At 54.3% G+C, this 15,870-nt stretch overlaps 3 protein-coding genes across 3 annotated transcripts; all 3 read right to left on the bottom strand.

Moving 5' to 3' along the window:
* Window positions 1-50: 50 nt before the first annotated feature.
* Window positions 51-4,815, bottom strand: PV09_03217 (uncharacterized protein). The gene is made up of 22 exons (XM_016356387.1): window positions 4,557-4,815; window positions 4,257-4,275; window positions 3,999-4,048; window positions 3,886-3,945; window positions 3,802-3,832; window positions 3,672-3,743; window positions 3,582-3,616; window positions 3,448-3,518; window positions 3,264-3,278; window positions 3,191-3,214; window positions 3,107-3,133; window positions 2,876-2,957; window positions 2,777-2,820; window positions 2,682-2,715; window positions 2,535-2,627; window positions 2,367-2,486; window positions 2,162-2,312; window positions 1,916-2,104; window positions 1,815-1,864; window positions 1,714-1,759; window positions 1,527-1,616; window positions 51-1,471 (listed from the first exon to the last, which is right to left on the bottom strand). The coding sequence occupies exons 1-22, from the start codon at window positions 4,572-4,574 to the stop codon at window positions 243-245; spliced, it is 2,550 nt and encodes an 849-aa protein (XP_016215910.1). The 5' UTR covers window positions 4,575-4,815; the 3' UTR covers window positions 51-242.
* Window positions 4,816-5,131: 316 nt separating this feature from the next.
* PV09_03216 (uncharacterized protein) lies at window positions 5,132-9,320 on the bottom strand. Its single transcript, XM_016356386.1, has 3 exons — window positions 8,384-9,320; window positions 8,271-8,329; window positions 5,132-8,205 (listed from the first exon to the last, which is right to left on the bottom strand). The coding sequence occupies exon 3, from the start codon at window positions 8,144-8,146 to the stop codon at window positions 5,918-5,920; it is 2,229 nt and encodes a 742-aa protein (XP_016215909.1). The 5' UTR covers window positions 8,147-8,205; window positions 8,271-8,329; window positions 8,384-9,320; the 3' UTR covers window positions 5,132-5,917.
* Window positions 9,321-13,055: 3,735 nt separating this feature from the next.
* On the bottom strand, window positions 13,056-15,738 carry PV09_03215 (uncharacterized protein). Its single transcript, XM_016356385.1, has 2 exons — window positions 15,129-15,738; window positions 13,056-15,020 (listed from the first exon to the last, which is right to left on the bottom strand). Exons 1-2 carry the CDS (start codon window positions 15,148-15,150, stop codon window positions 13,150-13,152), a joined length of 1,893 nt encoding a protein of 630 aa, XP_016215908.1. The 5' UTR covers window positions 15,151-15,738; the 3' UTR covers window positions 13,056-13,149.
* Window positions 15,739-15,870: the final 132 nt, after the last annotated feature.

Here is a 15,870-nt window from a genome sequence, read left to right as displayed (position 1 = left end):
CGACGGCCGCATCGATCCTTTGCATAGACACTGCTAGCAGCAGACGCATTGTTTTTTTTCACTCGTGCCTTTTCTCCTTTTCCTTTGTCGTTCAATGCTGCAAGCTGGTGACAGTCCGTTCGATTGGATTCACTTGTGATTCTACGCTTCAATGCAGTCGTACTCCCCATCTCAATCCCGTTGTTCACTTTTTGCGTTTCCCAATTACGCCAAATGTTTCGTCTATGGTGCCATCATCACCTCTACTCCGCTTCCTCTTCCTCCTCTGGTGTGTCCACCTCAGCTGGTTCTTCCAACGGCTCAACCTCTTCTTCTTCATCCGCGTCTGCCTCAATATCAACCAATTTAACGCCACCTTCCTTCTCGATCCGTAGCCACTCTTCCCACTCTGGGAACAATTCCTCGTCTGCATCTAAGCCCTCGGCCCCAGGTGGAACGCCAATCACTCTGCTAACCCGGCCTTTACCCTCTTTTTCCAATGACTCCTTCCAGGCCTTGACGAGCGCTGGTGCAGCACTAGGCTTATACGTCTGAGCAAAGAGCACCGCTTCCGAAATGCGGCCCGTGTCCTTGAGTAAAGCGATGCAACCTTCGACATCACCCAGCAGCCAGAGTGCTTCGAACTGCACATTGTGCGCCGAGGCCTCTTGCGCCGCTGTCACGAGGCGGCGGAGACCTTCCGGGCTGCCTGTTGCGCTGTAGAGAAGGAGGAGAGAGCCCAAATCCTTGGACGCCCAAAATGCTTCCTCAGCTGCATTAATGTTCCACGCAGCCAAGGCGCTGTCACCAACTTGCCGCCACTTGTGATCTGAATTGGCAAGCTCCGTGGCGATGTCCAGACGGTTAAGCTCGACCGCCAATTCGAAGCGGTGGTCAGGGTCGGTTGACATGGCCAGCGCTTCCTCCTTGTATCCTTGGCCTTCTAAGAAACGCGCGACTTTGGTCTTTTGCTGCTCGGGGATTTCGATCTCTTGGGCCGCCTCAAATTCTCCGCGGAGAACAAGAGTCTGGAATTCAATGACGGATAGGTCGAGAGCATAGCTGCTCACGTTAATATCTTTGTCAGCGACGTATGCCCTGCCATCGCGTTGAAGGTAGCCGAGCAGGAACTGGGAGTTGTCGAACGTGGCGATGGGGTACGTTTTCTCTCCAACAAGATACGACAGGCGATTCGATGCGCTGGTGAAAAGCAAGACTTCACCAACCCACGCCGCGCTTGTGACAACTTCCGACACATCGGTGACAACTTCAAACGCAGCTTCCACACCGTCATCCTCAACTTGGCCAGCAGCGACCGCTTCCTCGAAGGCTGCTCTGTCGAAGCGAAGGACGTAGACAGACTCTTCGGTCGCGAGAGCGACCAACTCTCCGGCCTCGTTCCAATACACGCTTCGAGGCTCCACCTCAATCCGGCGGACAAGTTGGCCGGTTTGCCAATCAAAGAAGCCGATGCCACCAGCCCCCTTGACACCTAGTTGCGGCTTAGTCACAGAATAATTCGTTCAAGGCGTAAAAATAACACTCACCAATCAGTGCACCACCAAACAAACCCTCCGCCGAGAAGCCAACATCAAGTGACTGAGATTCCTTGAATTGTTTGAGAATCTTTACGCTTGCTGTACGCTTGTTAGCAAATTCCCAAACTCGACGGGAAGTAGTTGAACTCGACTGCGGCTCGAGTGAAAAGGAAATTAACAAGGGATTCTGACTCACTCGATGATTGTCTAACAGCAGAAAATTTATCGAGATCCTTGGTAGCCTGAGTTATATGATCAGTTTTCAGTCGGGCATGAATAAAACATAACAAGCCGTACCCAGACATAGTCCAAACCTTGGCCGAAAGACTGGTTACGCAGTGCCAATGCTACTCATTGTTAGCATTAACATTCAAATGGTATGCCGATGCTTGACGTACCCGTGTAGATAATATACTCCCCATCACCTACGACTGCAACGAATCGCCCATTGGGACTGTGCTGTACAGACGTAGGGAAAACCTCCGTCGAACCCAATTCTTTTTTGGACAAAACAAGCGCTTGGCCATCTGCCACGTCAGCGACATCCTGTGAGCGAATAGTGGCAGTGAGTATCTCGTTATTGCGCGCTAAAAACGGTTAAGTTAGCTCCGCTGACTTTCAGCTTGACGCATTAGTACGCATACCAAAGATGAGCTTTCCAGACGGGTCCATTGAGACTCCTGGCGTATCTCTTCCAAGCTTGAAGACCACCATTCCGTCATCAAAGCCTACGGCACAAGCTTGTTTGGCCTTTTGTGAAGCAACACACCAAGCACGCTCGAGACCATAGTTTAGCTAGTCCTATATTAGCAAGCTGATGTGAAGAATTCCGCAGGCCTTGCCACGTACAGTCTGTTCGAGCTTGAATGTGGCGCTGTTCCAAAGTTTGACTGTACCATCTTCTGAGCCGGAGATGATTAAAGGTAACTCGGAATGGAAGGTCGCGAAAGATACGTTGCTACTATGTCCCTATTCTCGGGTTAGGAGAAACAAAATCAAAGAATGCGATCAGGCTACCTCTAGGGTTGCGATCAACGCTTTTGTAGTGTAATCAAACACTTTCACCGTCCGGTCATCAGAGGTGGTAACGATGTATGGTTTATCGCTGTGCTGAAGATGGCTTGTTAGCATTGACTTAGCTGGACAGAAATATAAACAACTCACAGGATAATATTCAACCCAATTGACGCCCTTGGTTCTGTTCTTCAAATTAGTTATGACTGCAATAGTAGGCACAGTTGGTTTCGGTCGATTCATACTCATGCGCCTCAAGCGTATAGTTCGGCTGCGATGAGCCGAGGGACTGGACACCATGTCAATATCAAGTGTTTTCATCTTTAATTCGGATATCTCCCTACCCAGACTCTGACAGTCCGATCAAGACAAGCGCTGGCAAACGTGTTCGTGTCTTTCGGATTTATCGCTACCGACATGACATAACTTTGAGAGTTTGTTAGCCATGAGCATCAAAGATCTAGGTGATGTTCCAATGCTTGGGATCAGAGTAAATTGAGGAGTAGCAACGGCACGTCTCGATGAGATCCGACGAAAACGCCGACGTTAAGGGTTCGAGAGATGGTGTTACTTACTGTGCATGACCTTCAAATGTTCTTACACTATCAATCCACTGTCAGTCTGAACCGCCTTGACAGCTTGGAATATGGACGATTTACCATTTCCATGAGTTATCAAAGTCCCTATGACTTAGTTAGCGGCAAGGATCCCGTCAAACGCGATTCGACTCACCAGAGTTTGATGGTCCTTTGCGCTTATTAGCAAAAGTGAGAGATAGAATGCCAAATCTTGAAGATTTCACTAGCTCAGAAAGCTAACTGAAGCTTCGAGATAGCTTCCAGCAACAGAGTAGGAAGCACTCTGACCCATACGGTCAGCATAGCATATGAACGAAGCTTTGGGGAATTCATACTACATATCATCGCTTGCCGTGAGGACGTATGGCAAGGTTGGGTGAACTGCTATCGAACGAATGTAATCTGGATGCTATGTGTCGCCGTGTCAGTCGCCATTTGCACACTCCTTAGACAAATGAACGATATCACATACCGCTTCGAAGTTGGCCACCTTCTCGCTGGTGTTGTCTTGTGAAGAGTGAGCTGTTCAGTTACGAATTTTTGGTGTCCTCAAAACACTCACAATTCAGGACACGCAGCTGGAAGTCGTCTGAGCCACAGACTATCCAATTCTTCCTCGCGATGAAACGGCCAGCTAGTTACCTGTCAGCTCCAAGACACATGTATCACCGCTATTCCCTCAGTATACGCACCTCTGACAGGAACGTCGCACAACTCGAACGACTATTGTACGTTGTTAGGGAAAGCCACTTCATTCACGCCAGAACGTCCCGTACCTTGACCACGTTGCCCGATTCGTAGCTCCAGATATTCGCATGACCACTATACAGCGTCGTCTGCTTCAAATTAATACACATTCCCTCGTTTCTAAAGCGTCTCCCTTGCTCACCAAGATCCATGGCTCGATCGGGTGAAAGTCAATCCCCTTCACACGTTCGCCTGAGATGTGTCAGCATCCATACCGTCAGAGACGTCCACACAATGCCACGTTCTCAAAAGACCATAGGTCCTCCCAGTACAAAATCACCATTGAGCGCTTTCAACTCTTGCAATGTAGGTAAGTCAAAGGTATATGGACGGTCACTCTGCCAAGTGTGTCAGCTCCAAAGCACAGCACCATATCTGCAGCCTCATTTGCACATACCACTTCTTGCAAACAATTGCCTCTGGCATTCGAACGACTTGTCAGCCTCGCATTCCACATTTCGATCCATGACTCCACGCGATCAAAATTTGCAACGATACGGTGTGTGTGTGTGAGGGAGAGAGAGAAAGAAAGAAGATAGAGGGACAACCAGAAAGAGCCCGGCACGAGCAGCAGCCGTCACAGCAAAAGCAGGATGCGCGACCAACATGACGAACGAGGTCGCACAAGTCTTCCCTCGCTTCAGTCCGTCTGCTGGTGGAACCGAGCTGCCCCTCTCCCATCTGGCACGGGTAAACATACCTTCACGTCGAGCTTCATTTTCGCTCGCAACGTCTCGTTGCCTTTATGCTACGTGTGCGCACAGTCGGTGTAGGGGGTGGTGGTGGTTTGGGTAGGAAGGGGAGCGCAAGCTCCAAACCGCAAGCGTGCCCAATCGCTCTGAGAATACGCGGAGCGGCTAGAGAAGGTGGGTTGGTCAACGACGACGGAGAGCAGAGCTTTGCGCCGTTTCGTGCGTGGCTCGTTTGGGTCAGATTTCGCTTGTTAAGGTATATGTTCCTGAGCGGTCGATGTGGGGTTCTAATTTAGTACAAGGGTATAATGTGAATTGTGGCCTCAGCGGCTGTGCTTCTCGCAGCGAATAAGCAGACGAAAAACACTGGGCGGCCTTACTCGCGGTCATTCCCTTGCGATATGGTGCTGCATCTACGATGTCTAGACAACCCGTCTCATTTCGAAGCTGCTCGCATAGGTGAACAAGAAAAGGAAGTAAAAACGAAGAGGCAGCGTTGTGTTGCACTTCGTGACTACCCGCTCCGTCCAACGATCGCAACTGACGACTTGCATAGGAAAGTGAATAGGGCGCCACTAGAAAATGGGTAGTAGCAATCAGATTAAAACTACTAGGTCGTTCCTTCCTATCTGCGCTGGAATACCAGCGCCATATATACAAAAAGGGCTGGCCCGCTTGTCGTCCTCCGTTCAATCTCATCAACAACGCACACATATCAACAGTAGGAGCAACAAGCCACTCTTTCTACAAGTCAGCATAACAAGCTTGGTGCTTCTACTGTCCTCTTTGACTTGCTGTTCAAATTCTCCTTCCTTCTCCTTCTCGCCAAGCTCTCTCCTGCCAGGTTAAGACTACACAAACATGCCCAAGATAACAACATACTTATAGTCAGGCAATGTCTATATATGTATATATGTATGATCATGAGCAACAGATCACGTCGTAATACTGAGCAAGGCAGTGGTATCTAGAGAAAGAAGCAGACAGAACAAAGTTATATGGTATGTCGAAAGAGGTGTATTTCCCAAGCCACAAAGAGAATCCACGAGCGTTGTTTCCGGACTCGTTACTCAAGTCGGAATCATAAAGTAAAAGAATGCCCGCTTCCAAAGAATGGTATATGAAGAGTTTTGAGAATCGAATAACAAATCAAATAGTCCGCCCGCAGATCGCATACGGGCAGCAAGAATGGAGGTAAGGTTTTTTCTGATGGTTGAGAAACATCCCTGTCTTCATGTCGAGTTGTGAGAGAGAATTGAGTTTGGCCGTGACGTTCCGAGATATGAATACACCGCCTGTCATTGGGCCAGCTGAGGGAGTGTAACGTCGCCCTTTTCTCTCCCTGCTAGCTGAGCGAGAATCGGGCGGCTTAGTTCCAGCCGAGCGAATTCTCCGACATGACGGGGGCGGAAATGCCCTGTGATCGAATGCTGCGACCCTGGCTTGTACCACTACCATGGCTGTGTCTGCTGTATCCGGCACCAGACATCCACCCAGGCTCGCTGCCTGTGAGTGAACTGCTGCGGGAATGTGCGGCCAATTTCTTCTTACGGTAGCGGCGGGCTACAAGACCCATAGCAGCACCGTATAGAACGACGCCGGCCGCAGCTGCGGTGCCAATGGCAACAGAAGACGATTTGACAGATTCGCTGTTGCCAGAATCGCCACCGAACGGTGCGCCCCCACCTGAAGCGCCTACCGTGGTGGTCTCGGCGGCCGCATCACTGCCAGAGTTGGTACCATCCATGGGCTGACCAGCAATAAGCGGGATAGCAGGGTTGATGAAGGACATGAGCGTGTTGATCGTCGAGTCAGGATTGTTGTACACGGCGGAATTCGGGGTGTGAAGGTCAACCGCTAGTTGGTTGACCAGGTCGGTAGGAATGTACATGAGTGCCAATGTCGTAATGTAGCCCAAAGACTTCGATGTGTCATAAGGCTGAATGTTGAACATGGTCGCGCTGGACTGATCAATCAAGAGCCCGTACGAGATGCCTTCTGGTAAAAAGGTGAAGATCTGCTGCGCCGAGGTTGGATTCGTCGACACAAATTGATAGTTCAGCTCATGAGTGAAACCAATCTGGATGAGCGTCGTGTTCTCAGGCTTGGCCACCGGGCCACCAGGAGGAGTAATAACCTTGGGCATGTTGGTTGGAATACCGGATGCAGTTGCAGTTTGAGTGCCAGACGGCGCTGGAGCAGCTAGAAGCGAAGTCCCTGGCTGGCTTTGAGGAGTGTTGGACTCGGCAGGCGCCACCGTCGAGACCGGCACGTACGAAGACTGTGGAGACGTGTCGTTTGGCGAGGGTGTGGGGGAGGAAATGGCGGTTCCTGGGCCAAAGATTCCATCGCCGGACAGTGTGAGAACGGACTGGGACGTGGGCTCCGGCAATGGGTTGACATTACCCGAAATGACCGTGGAGAGACCAACCATGATGCTGCCAGGGGCACTAGTTGGCTCAGTTCCGGCCACGACTGATCCCGTAGCACTTGAAACTATACCCGGTAAGATTGTAGTGGGAAGAACGCCTGTGGGCGCGGCCACATCCGATGTGACGGGAGCAATTGCTCCTGTAGCGACGACCGAAACGTCGGAGGTGACCGCAGACACAAGAGGACCGACCACACCTGTGGCCACAGCGGAAGCGTCGGACGTGACAGCAGAGACAACGTCCGGAACAACGCCCGTCACAACAGCCGGGACAACGCCGGAGGAGCCCGCAACACCAGAGACAACATCAGGAACCACGCTCGTGACGAGCGGAGCGACGACACCTGATGTGACCGCGGAGACTAAAGCCGTGACCACGCCAGATGAGCCTGCGACGCCGGAAACGACGTCAGGAACGACGCCAGTTACGACGGGAGCGAGGACACCAGACGTGACCCCGGAAACAACGTCAGGAACAACACCTGTAGCGAGAGGAGCCACGACACCTGACGTGACGGCAGAAACGAGGCCATCAACGCCACCAGTTGTAAGTCCCTGAACCGCATCACTAACACCAGAAGTAACGCCTGCTACGCCGGACACAACCGGAGTGACCACACCAGTTGCGGCGCCAGATACAACGCCGCCTAGGTCAGACGCTACACCGCTTACAACGCTGGTGACCGGAGCAACGGCGCTGGTGACCGCAGAAGCAGCACCAGATACGACGCCACCGACGTTGGACACTAGGGGATCTGCGACTCCCGATACAACGGGACCGAGAACTCCTGTGGCAGCGCCGAAAATGCCAGCTAGGACGCCGCTATCTGGAGCCGTCGACGATGTAGCAGAGGCGGCATCAACGGAGTCAGACGAAGACGAGACCGCTGCTGGAGGATCCGACGAGGAGCCGCTCGACGAGGTATTGTCGGTTGCCGGATCAGCCAAAGCACTTACCAGGGGATCGGTAGCTTCTGGAGCAGGCGTTGTGCTGTTCGGGAACGCGGGAACGATCTGTCTCTTGATGTGGCGTGGGAAGTAGTATTTGGGTCGCTGAACAGGGGCAGGCAGGCCGGGGGCAGGTGCTGCCTGCGCCATGGTAAAGAAGGAGCCATGGAAGGTGTCTGAGCCGAGCGCAGCGAGTAATAATACGTTTATCGTCCTCATCTTGCCTGTATGTTTGAGTCGAAGAGCAGAGAAGAATAGGCGATTCTTAGAGGGCTGGTCTGGCGTATGTGTTTCGTCAGCCACGCGTGTTCTGCCAGAAAAAATTTGAGCCGTTATCACCTACTGTCAGGAATGGATATAAACGAGTGTACTTGACAGATCGGTGTCTGCAAAGGAGCGAGGCTTGAGTGTAAAACGTTAGCAGCATTTCACACCACGAACGAAGAGGCAACGTACATGCGAACTCACGAGGATCGCGTTTTTTTTTTTGAAAACTCAAATATGGACCACGATAAATGAGAGACAGTGAAGTTAGTAACACGACCCACAAAAGACGATTTGCCAACGGTGCTTCAAGCTACCATCTTCGAAGGGGGTCGTGCGAGTTGTGCAAGGCTGTGATGGTCGTAGCGGCGCTGTATACGTCCTTGTGGATGCGGCAAACCCAATCTTTCAACGAGATATCCTGCTCTTAAACCCAAGCCCCGAGGAAACACAAGATAGGCACGGCAACCAGCGAACACGGTCCTTTCCTGCCTCAAGCAATCCGGCACACGTCTCGCGACCCGAAGTGCACGAAGAAGGCGTGGAAGAAGTCTGCTTTGAGAGAAACGAACGGCAACCGACGGGTCAGGCCAGCGAATTGGCGCTTTGAGCAAAGGAAGAGGGGAATCTTCTCACAGCGCGACCAAGAGATGGAGGGGATAGTCGCGCGTCTTGCGTGGTCAGGCCTGGCGGGCAGATTAATCGTTCACCGAAAATGAGTGACGTTGAGTTGGTCGTGCTGGATTCCGGCTCCTCGGGCGATCCGCGTCGACGAAGGCAGGCGAACTGCGGATTCGGCGAAAAGAGCGAGCGCGTCGAAAGCGGAGAAATGTCGCTAAGAAGGCGAGATGATGGGGGGAAAAATAAAGTGCAGTGTGAATGAGCGTGGGTTGGTCCGAAAGGGGGAGGACTGCGAAAGGGTGACGAATCGAAGCGGGATCAGCAGCGAGAGATGGGCGGACGAGAAAAAGACTGCGACGGCGGCGGAGAAGGATTGAAGGCAGCTGGAGGGAGGAGACAAGCTCTCAGCGCCTTTACCGGTCGATAATGTTGTCGTTAAGGGGGGAGAGGAGAATAGGACGAGAGTGAAGAAGGATGGAGGATGACGAGAATAGCGCGACAGCAAAGGGCGGGCTGCAGTAGTGCGGGAGAGATGAGCGAGCCTAGCCAAGGCTGACTACAACTGTGGCATGGAGCCGGGAGCTGCGCGCTGGGGGCGCCTCAGCAGCAGGTGGGCGGATAGATGGGAGCTGGCTGCGCTCCTCCCTTGCGGCGCGGCACTACTCCAACCGACTTTGCGCTGTGCTGGCGGTTGTCCGCGGGTGGTGCCAGTGGTGCGAGCAGCAGCAGCGCCAGCAGCAGCGAGCCTCGAAGCCGTGCTAGTGCCCGAGCCCGCGCTGGGTTGCTGGTGCTTGTGCTTGTGCCCGGCGCTGCGCATCATGGCCGATCCACTCTTCTCGTGCCCGCAGCCGAAAAAACGACCGCCCATGCCCCTGCAGGGCCCCGTGCAAGCTGCCCAACGGCGTTAGTCCAGCCGCGGGCCCTGCGCGCCTGCACGCTCGGAACGGTGGCACTGCATCGTCAGCGAGCACAACAATGGGATTTCCGAGTTCACCACCTCGACGGCACAAGAGAAACGAGTGGTGCACAACACACGCTCTGAGCAAACTCCGCCTGATCTGGTCTACAACCACGAGTCGACCGCGGATTCCTGTTGCCCTTCGCCTGCTGCCCTCCTCGACCTTTCTCCTCTTCACCACATTTCCTCACCTTCACGCGTTGCCCGTGCTCAGACCGCGCCTCGTCAAATCATTTCATGGCCTCGACATCCGGGAAATTGGCATGTGGATGGCCGCTTGACGCCTCCAGCTGCTCTCCACGTCCGCTTGGAAAGGCCTTTCGAGACAGCGAAGGCCGCCGCCATCGCGCTGCGGCGCAACCACCAGCGCCAAAAAGTTTCGCTCCGTCACCACTTTTGGCGCTGGCCGTTGTCGTCCTACCGTGCCCTAGCTACGACTGACTACTCCTGTTGCTGTTGCTGCTGCTGCTGCTTGGCTCCTTACCCAATGCTGGGCCACCGCCGCAGCTGCTTTGTCGCTCTCTTTGCCTCGCCGTCCCCCTCGCTGGCCACATGCATCGACCGTACAGGGCTCAGCGTCCAGGGCTTTACGTCCGCCTGCAAGGTCCGCCAAAGCACTACAGCACCACCCTCGTAAGCCCTGGCCCCATCTTAACAGGTCAATTGTTTCGAATACATACACGCTTGTCCCTCCCCTCCCCGTAAAGTATCGCAAGCATCGAAAGGAAAACACAACGTAGCAGCGGCACTGTCAGCCCCGGCGGGCGGCGCAACCCTCGCACAAGGGCGTCCGCCCCTTCCATTGGCTGAAACACGAGCACTCACGCGTTTGATTTGATCTCGGACCCGGTCCTGTTTCGAAGGCGAGGAAATTTTTTGGGGGGGGTTCCTAGCGCCTAGGGTGGACACGGGCATGCAATTGGCCCTGGCCATCTGAGACAGCCAGCGAGGAATGTGGGAAAGTGCTTCATTTTGAGTCTTTCGTCGTCTCTTTGTCTAATTTGTGCTAGGAGAGAGGAGAGCGAGAGCGCGACTATCGTTGCTGCTCAGGTGCACGTTGGCTTCTCCTTGGTCCATTTTTCTTCCATCCTTCCATTCTGTTTTTAATTTTTTTTTCTCTTCTTTGGCGTACCCACCCGCGGCAAAACCAAGGCAGAACGAAAAGCAACCCCTGGTAGAGGTGACGAAGAATACAAAGTTATGGGTGACCAGACTACGTTGCTCCACTCGCAGGCATGACAGTGGAAACAGGCAGCGAGCCGGGAGAAGTTGAAGATGCAGACTCCGATCGCCGAAGAGCATGAAATAGCCCCCAATGCAGATCGTATCGAATCTCGTTATTGATTTTAGAGAGAGAGAGCGCACATGAGACGGTTCTACAAAATCCAGTCTAGCCCGTCTAGAAGCAAAAATGCAGTCTTACAAGAACGTCCGTTCGTGGTGCTGTCTCGCAGCCACTTTGCCACATCCAATTTCCTAGGCGGATGGCGTCCTGCACGCCCGCGTCGGACCAAACTTGGGCGCAGCAGGAAAAAAATAGGTGCGACTGCATAAGGCTACGCGCGTCGCTCCCATCTCCAGGCACAGCGATCATGAGCACCAAGAGATCGTGCACGCAGGGAGGATCTTTTGTCTTTCTTTGCGGGCTCTTGGTCGCTTCTGTTTCGCTCCCATGATCTGGGAAGCAAGGAATCCTCCCTGGACGCTTCGAACTACAATCGGCCTGTGCCGAGACACATGCGCATGTGTTGGAAAGTTTGCTTTCTTCTGTCCATCTCCCTTTCATTCTTCATCACCAAGCAGTAATGATAACACGAGCGCCGTGTCGTTACGAGGCTAGATACAACGCCTTTATTTTCTCCAATCCAGTGGCGCCACCGGCTCAGATGGCCGTTGGTCTACCACGCTCGTGCACCACAAAAAAAAAGCTCCGGCAGTTTTGACTCTGCTCCCGTTCATCATGCTAACGTGTGTTCTAATGATTGTTCCCTGAACCACCAACGGGGCGTGGACGCGTGGCTTGGCTGATCTCCGAGTCATCGGGCAAATGAGAATAGTCAATAAACAAAAGGTGGCAGAAGTCCAAAGATTGGGATCCAATTTAAAACTGGGGAGCCGATGCCTCGTGCATCAAACGAGCGAACCAACCACCCACGTGATCTGGCTTTTGCTCTTTGCGCAAGCTCCGTCTCTCCACGTAATTAGCACGTCGTCGCTTCCTAAGACGAGAAGGAAATTGAGTCCCATCGCCGTGCCGCTGTGCTGGTTCCTGGCAGCTGTTTTCTGCTGCCGCCATCATCACTCCGTGTCGTCGTGGCGGGCCCATCGTTCAAGAGACTGGCCTGGCGTGGTGTCGTCCCAACGACGATGACGGCGACGACGGTGCCCGTCGAACCAAGGCTTCCAGACGTGCCTGAAGCAGTGACGCCAAAAGACGGGTCCCCGTCGTCACGTCCCGACCTGATGCAACGGAATCGTGAACGGCGATGCGGCATCTCGGCCATTGACTCTTTGCCTCGCCCAGAAAGTAACCAAGTTTGCCATGCGGACTCGGCCCGCGTTCATCGTCATCGTTTGCTCCCTGCGGGTCCCCCGCTCTTCCAGCAAACAGCGAACAGCATTGGGTCACCCGGCGATCCGCTGTCTCTGTTTCTCCTCAACGCTATCATCATCATCATCTTCTTCTTCTTCTCCTTCTTTGCGCCGGCCTTTCCTTCCGTGCAATAAACGTGCTCCCGTTGGCTGTGCTGGGTGTGAAACAGAACGGAGATGGCCCGTTTGGGAAAGCGATTGACGTTTCGTCGTTTCATGCGACAAAGAGGCTTTTTTTCTTTGGCGTTTCTTCTCGCGTTCCTAGTGGGGAAGGACAAAGGACGAAAGGCTTCTGGATCTGTTCCTTTGTCCTTCCATGCGTGTCGCCGCCTGCTTGTCGCACCGCGTCCTCGTTTCGTGCCTCCTAAATGCTAAACGCAAACCTTGGTCCCGATGTGGCTTGGACAAGATCCTCGTACTCGACATGCTGCGTCGTTGGTTGCTTGTCGCTGCGCGGGGAGGCCGTCAACCGTTTCGTGGCATACCTGAAGCAGCTCGCCGATGCATGTCACCGAACGATGGACCTCCACCACGCGCCAAATCTTCGTGGCGATCAACGTTCGCCTGTCGAGCCGTAGAAGTTGTGAAAGTTTGCTTCGAGGCGTATGGACAGCGCGATCACGTGTTAGAAGTATGCGATGGAGCACCATCAGAGAAGAGCTTGGTTTTCAAAGAGAAAAAAAAAAAATAAAAGACAATATCGTTAAGATTTACGGAACTTAATTGCTAGTTTACAAACGGCTTCGCTCTTCCATCGTTCGCTGCTTGTTGTCCTCGCTCGGTCGCGTCAACCGTCTTTCTTCGTGTGTTCTTCCTGGTAACCAGCACCTCGCTCCTCGCCTGTGTTCTGTGGTCTCTCGTCGCCATCGCCATTCCGCCGTTGCGCGCTCGACGCCGCTGCCCGCGCGGCCTGTACTTCGCGTGCAAACGCAGCGTACAGCGTCCGCAGCTGCCGTCTCTGCAACTGGCTGATCGGGAAACCCTGCGCCATCTGTCTGTAGTACGCGAGCTGCTTCGTGAGCATCATGCCCTTGGACTCGACGTTGTACTTGAACGCCTCGAAGTTCATCAAGGCCTCGAATTCCAGCCGCGCTCGGTCGAAGCTGATCTTGACCTGCTCGTCCGAGCACGCGGCGAACTCGGGGCTGAGCAGCTCCATGTAGAACCTTCGGAAGTAACGCGAAGACCCGTCGACGACGTTCCTGTACCGAGCCGGGAGCTGCTGCTTGCTCCTGTCCGCGTGGAGCACGCGCCAGACGCTCATGCAGTCCAGGTTGGCGAACTCCTCGTCCGCCAAGACGGTCGGATCAACGTAGTCGCGCTCGCTGGTGTCTTCGTCTGTGTCTTGATCGTCGTCTGCCCGCTCGTATGAGCTCGAGGACGCGCCTGCCTGCCCGGACTGCCGAGACGTGGTCCCTGTCGTGGACTCGATGGCGAAGCCGGCCTTCACACCCACGCCCACCAGACTCTCTTCTATCGCATGGTTGAGCTTGATCCCTTCTTCCAGCGAGCTCACGTTGCGAATGTCGTGCAAGTCCGCAAGGAGGCCGAAGCGCGGGCACTGGCCTCGCTGCATCTGCGGTAGGGCGAATCCGTAGCCCACCAGATAGCTGTAGATCAGGTCCGAATCGGCGTGCCCCGCAACCACCAGGTTGACGACTTCGGCCGCCTGCGTGTAGAAGTGGCTGGCCTCGCTGCCGCGCTCGAGGACGCGGAAGTTTGGATTCGGCACCAGATTCATGGCCACGGTCCAGGCGTTGAGGATCGTGTGGAGGCCGCAGGCCCAGCCGTTGCCTTGCTGAGCGACGCGCACGTCGACCTCAGGCCCGAAGACGACGTCGCCGCCTTGGTCGCCCGGGTCGTCGACGTCGCGGAACCAGCCCACGTTGGAGACGAGCGTGCGGATGGTGTCGCCCACGCGCCGCCACTCGTCTCCGGACCGAAAGGGCAGGTCCGGGTAGCTGTCGAAGAAGCGGAGCTCGCACACGTCGAGCTGCATGTGGACGAGGACGAGGAAGATGTGCGCCTTGCGCCTCTGGCCCGCGCGCTGGATCTCCTTGCACGCGTCCGCCATGGTGTCCCCCTCGCCGGTCTCGCCGCGCTCCCGCCGGTACGTGTACCTTTGCTCGACCGGGTTGTACAGCCAGGGGAGAAGCAGCGGCCGCCGAGGACGCAGCGAGCGGATGTTCTGCCGCTGCGGCTCCGTCAGGCCGTCGAACTTGGCCACCTGGACCCGCGACTGGGCCGTCACGTCGAACGCGTGCGCGCCGCCCCTGTCGCGGATCGCCTCGGTGACGGCCATGATGGCCACCACGACCTGGTCGTCGTTGAGGTCCGCGAACGGGCTCACGAACGGGTTCGCCTCGTGTGCCCCTTTGGACGAGCACCGGAAGTGTCGGAGCAGCACCGCGAACTGCTCCGCGGCCTCTCTCTGCATGGTCCCCAGGATGTTCTGGCTCGAATACGGAGCCCCGTCCTCGCTCTCGGGAGGCTCTTTCACTCCTTCTCCGTTCGATTCGCTTGCGTCCGGCTCGTCTCCGGATTCAACTCGTCCAGCCTCAGCCTCTGGCTGATCTGCAAAGCTGTGGATTCTTCGTCTTTTCACATTCGGCCTCGACGGACTGCGTTCGTCGTCGTCCTCATCATGTGGCGTACCTGCTGCTCTCCGTCAGCACAAGTGGTATCGTTTCAGCCGCAGGTTGGAATCATTGGCAGCGCCGCCCCCCTCCGTTCAAAACCAGCCAAAATGTTGAGCGGACATCTTACCTCGCTTGCGTTTGGCATCCATTGCTTTTCAAAATCTCTTGAGATAACATGGTTCTTCCGCGGTTAAGGCGTGGGCTGCCTTTTATCAATACGACCACAGGCCTGATCATTCCTTTCGTTCCATGAAACTGCAGGTGTAGACTCTCCGGTCGACGACAAAGCACTGCTTCTGCAAAGGAAATATTGCGCGTCGCCGGAAGTGGATGAAAAGGCCTCTGTTCATTTTGATTGTCACTTGATTGAGAGCTTGTATAATGCGATGATTGATTCCTCTTCATTGAACGCATCCTGACTCCTCATGGGAATAACAAAGGCAGCATTCTCCTCACATCTTGATTCTAAGGATTGTAACTCAGATCCGTGGATGTTCCAACATGGAAGCAAACAAAGGAAGCAAAGTAATCGGGCTACGAGAGGTGTGACCGAATAGAGGTGGTGATTGCACAATAAAGGGGAACCGAATTATGTCCAATTCAGCAGTTGCATTCTTCTCCAGAACTCCAGCCCCATTGCAAACAAGATTTGCGTTACGGTTTCTCGCTCCTCATGCTTCGTACAACAGCTGAAAACATGATTAGCAAGCCCTTTTAGGCAGCTAACGAAATGTGTGATGTGGTCCGTCCGAATGAACGATTGATGACAAATGTGCGGAAATCGTGCGCGGCTGACTGAAGCACACTCAGCCCTTGTGGGAGTAGCGCAAATGCGATCATTTCTAAGCCTCGTCATAAAACCAAGACCA

Source organism: Verruconis gallopava, assembly GCF_000836295.1.
Source record: "Verruconis gallopava strain CBS 43764 unplaced genomic scaffold supercont1.8, whole genome shotgun sequence".
Classification (NCBI taxonomy): domain Eukaryota; kingdom Fungi; phylum Ascomycota; class Dothideomycetes; order Venturiales; family Sympoventuriaceae; genus Verruconis; species Verruconis gallopava.
This window is presented reverse-complemented; position numbering and strand designations above follow the sequence as displayed.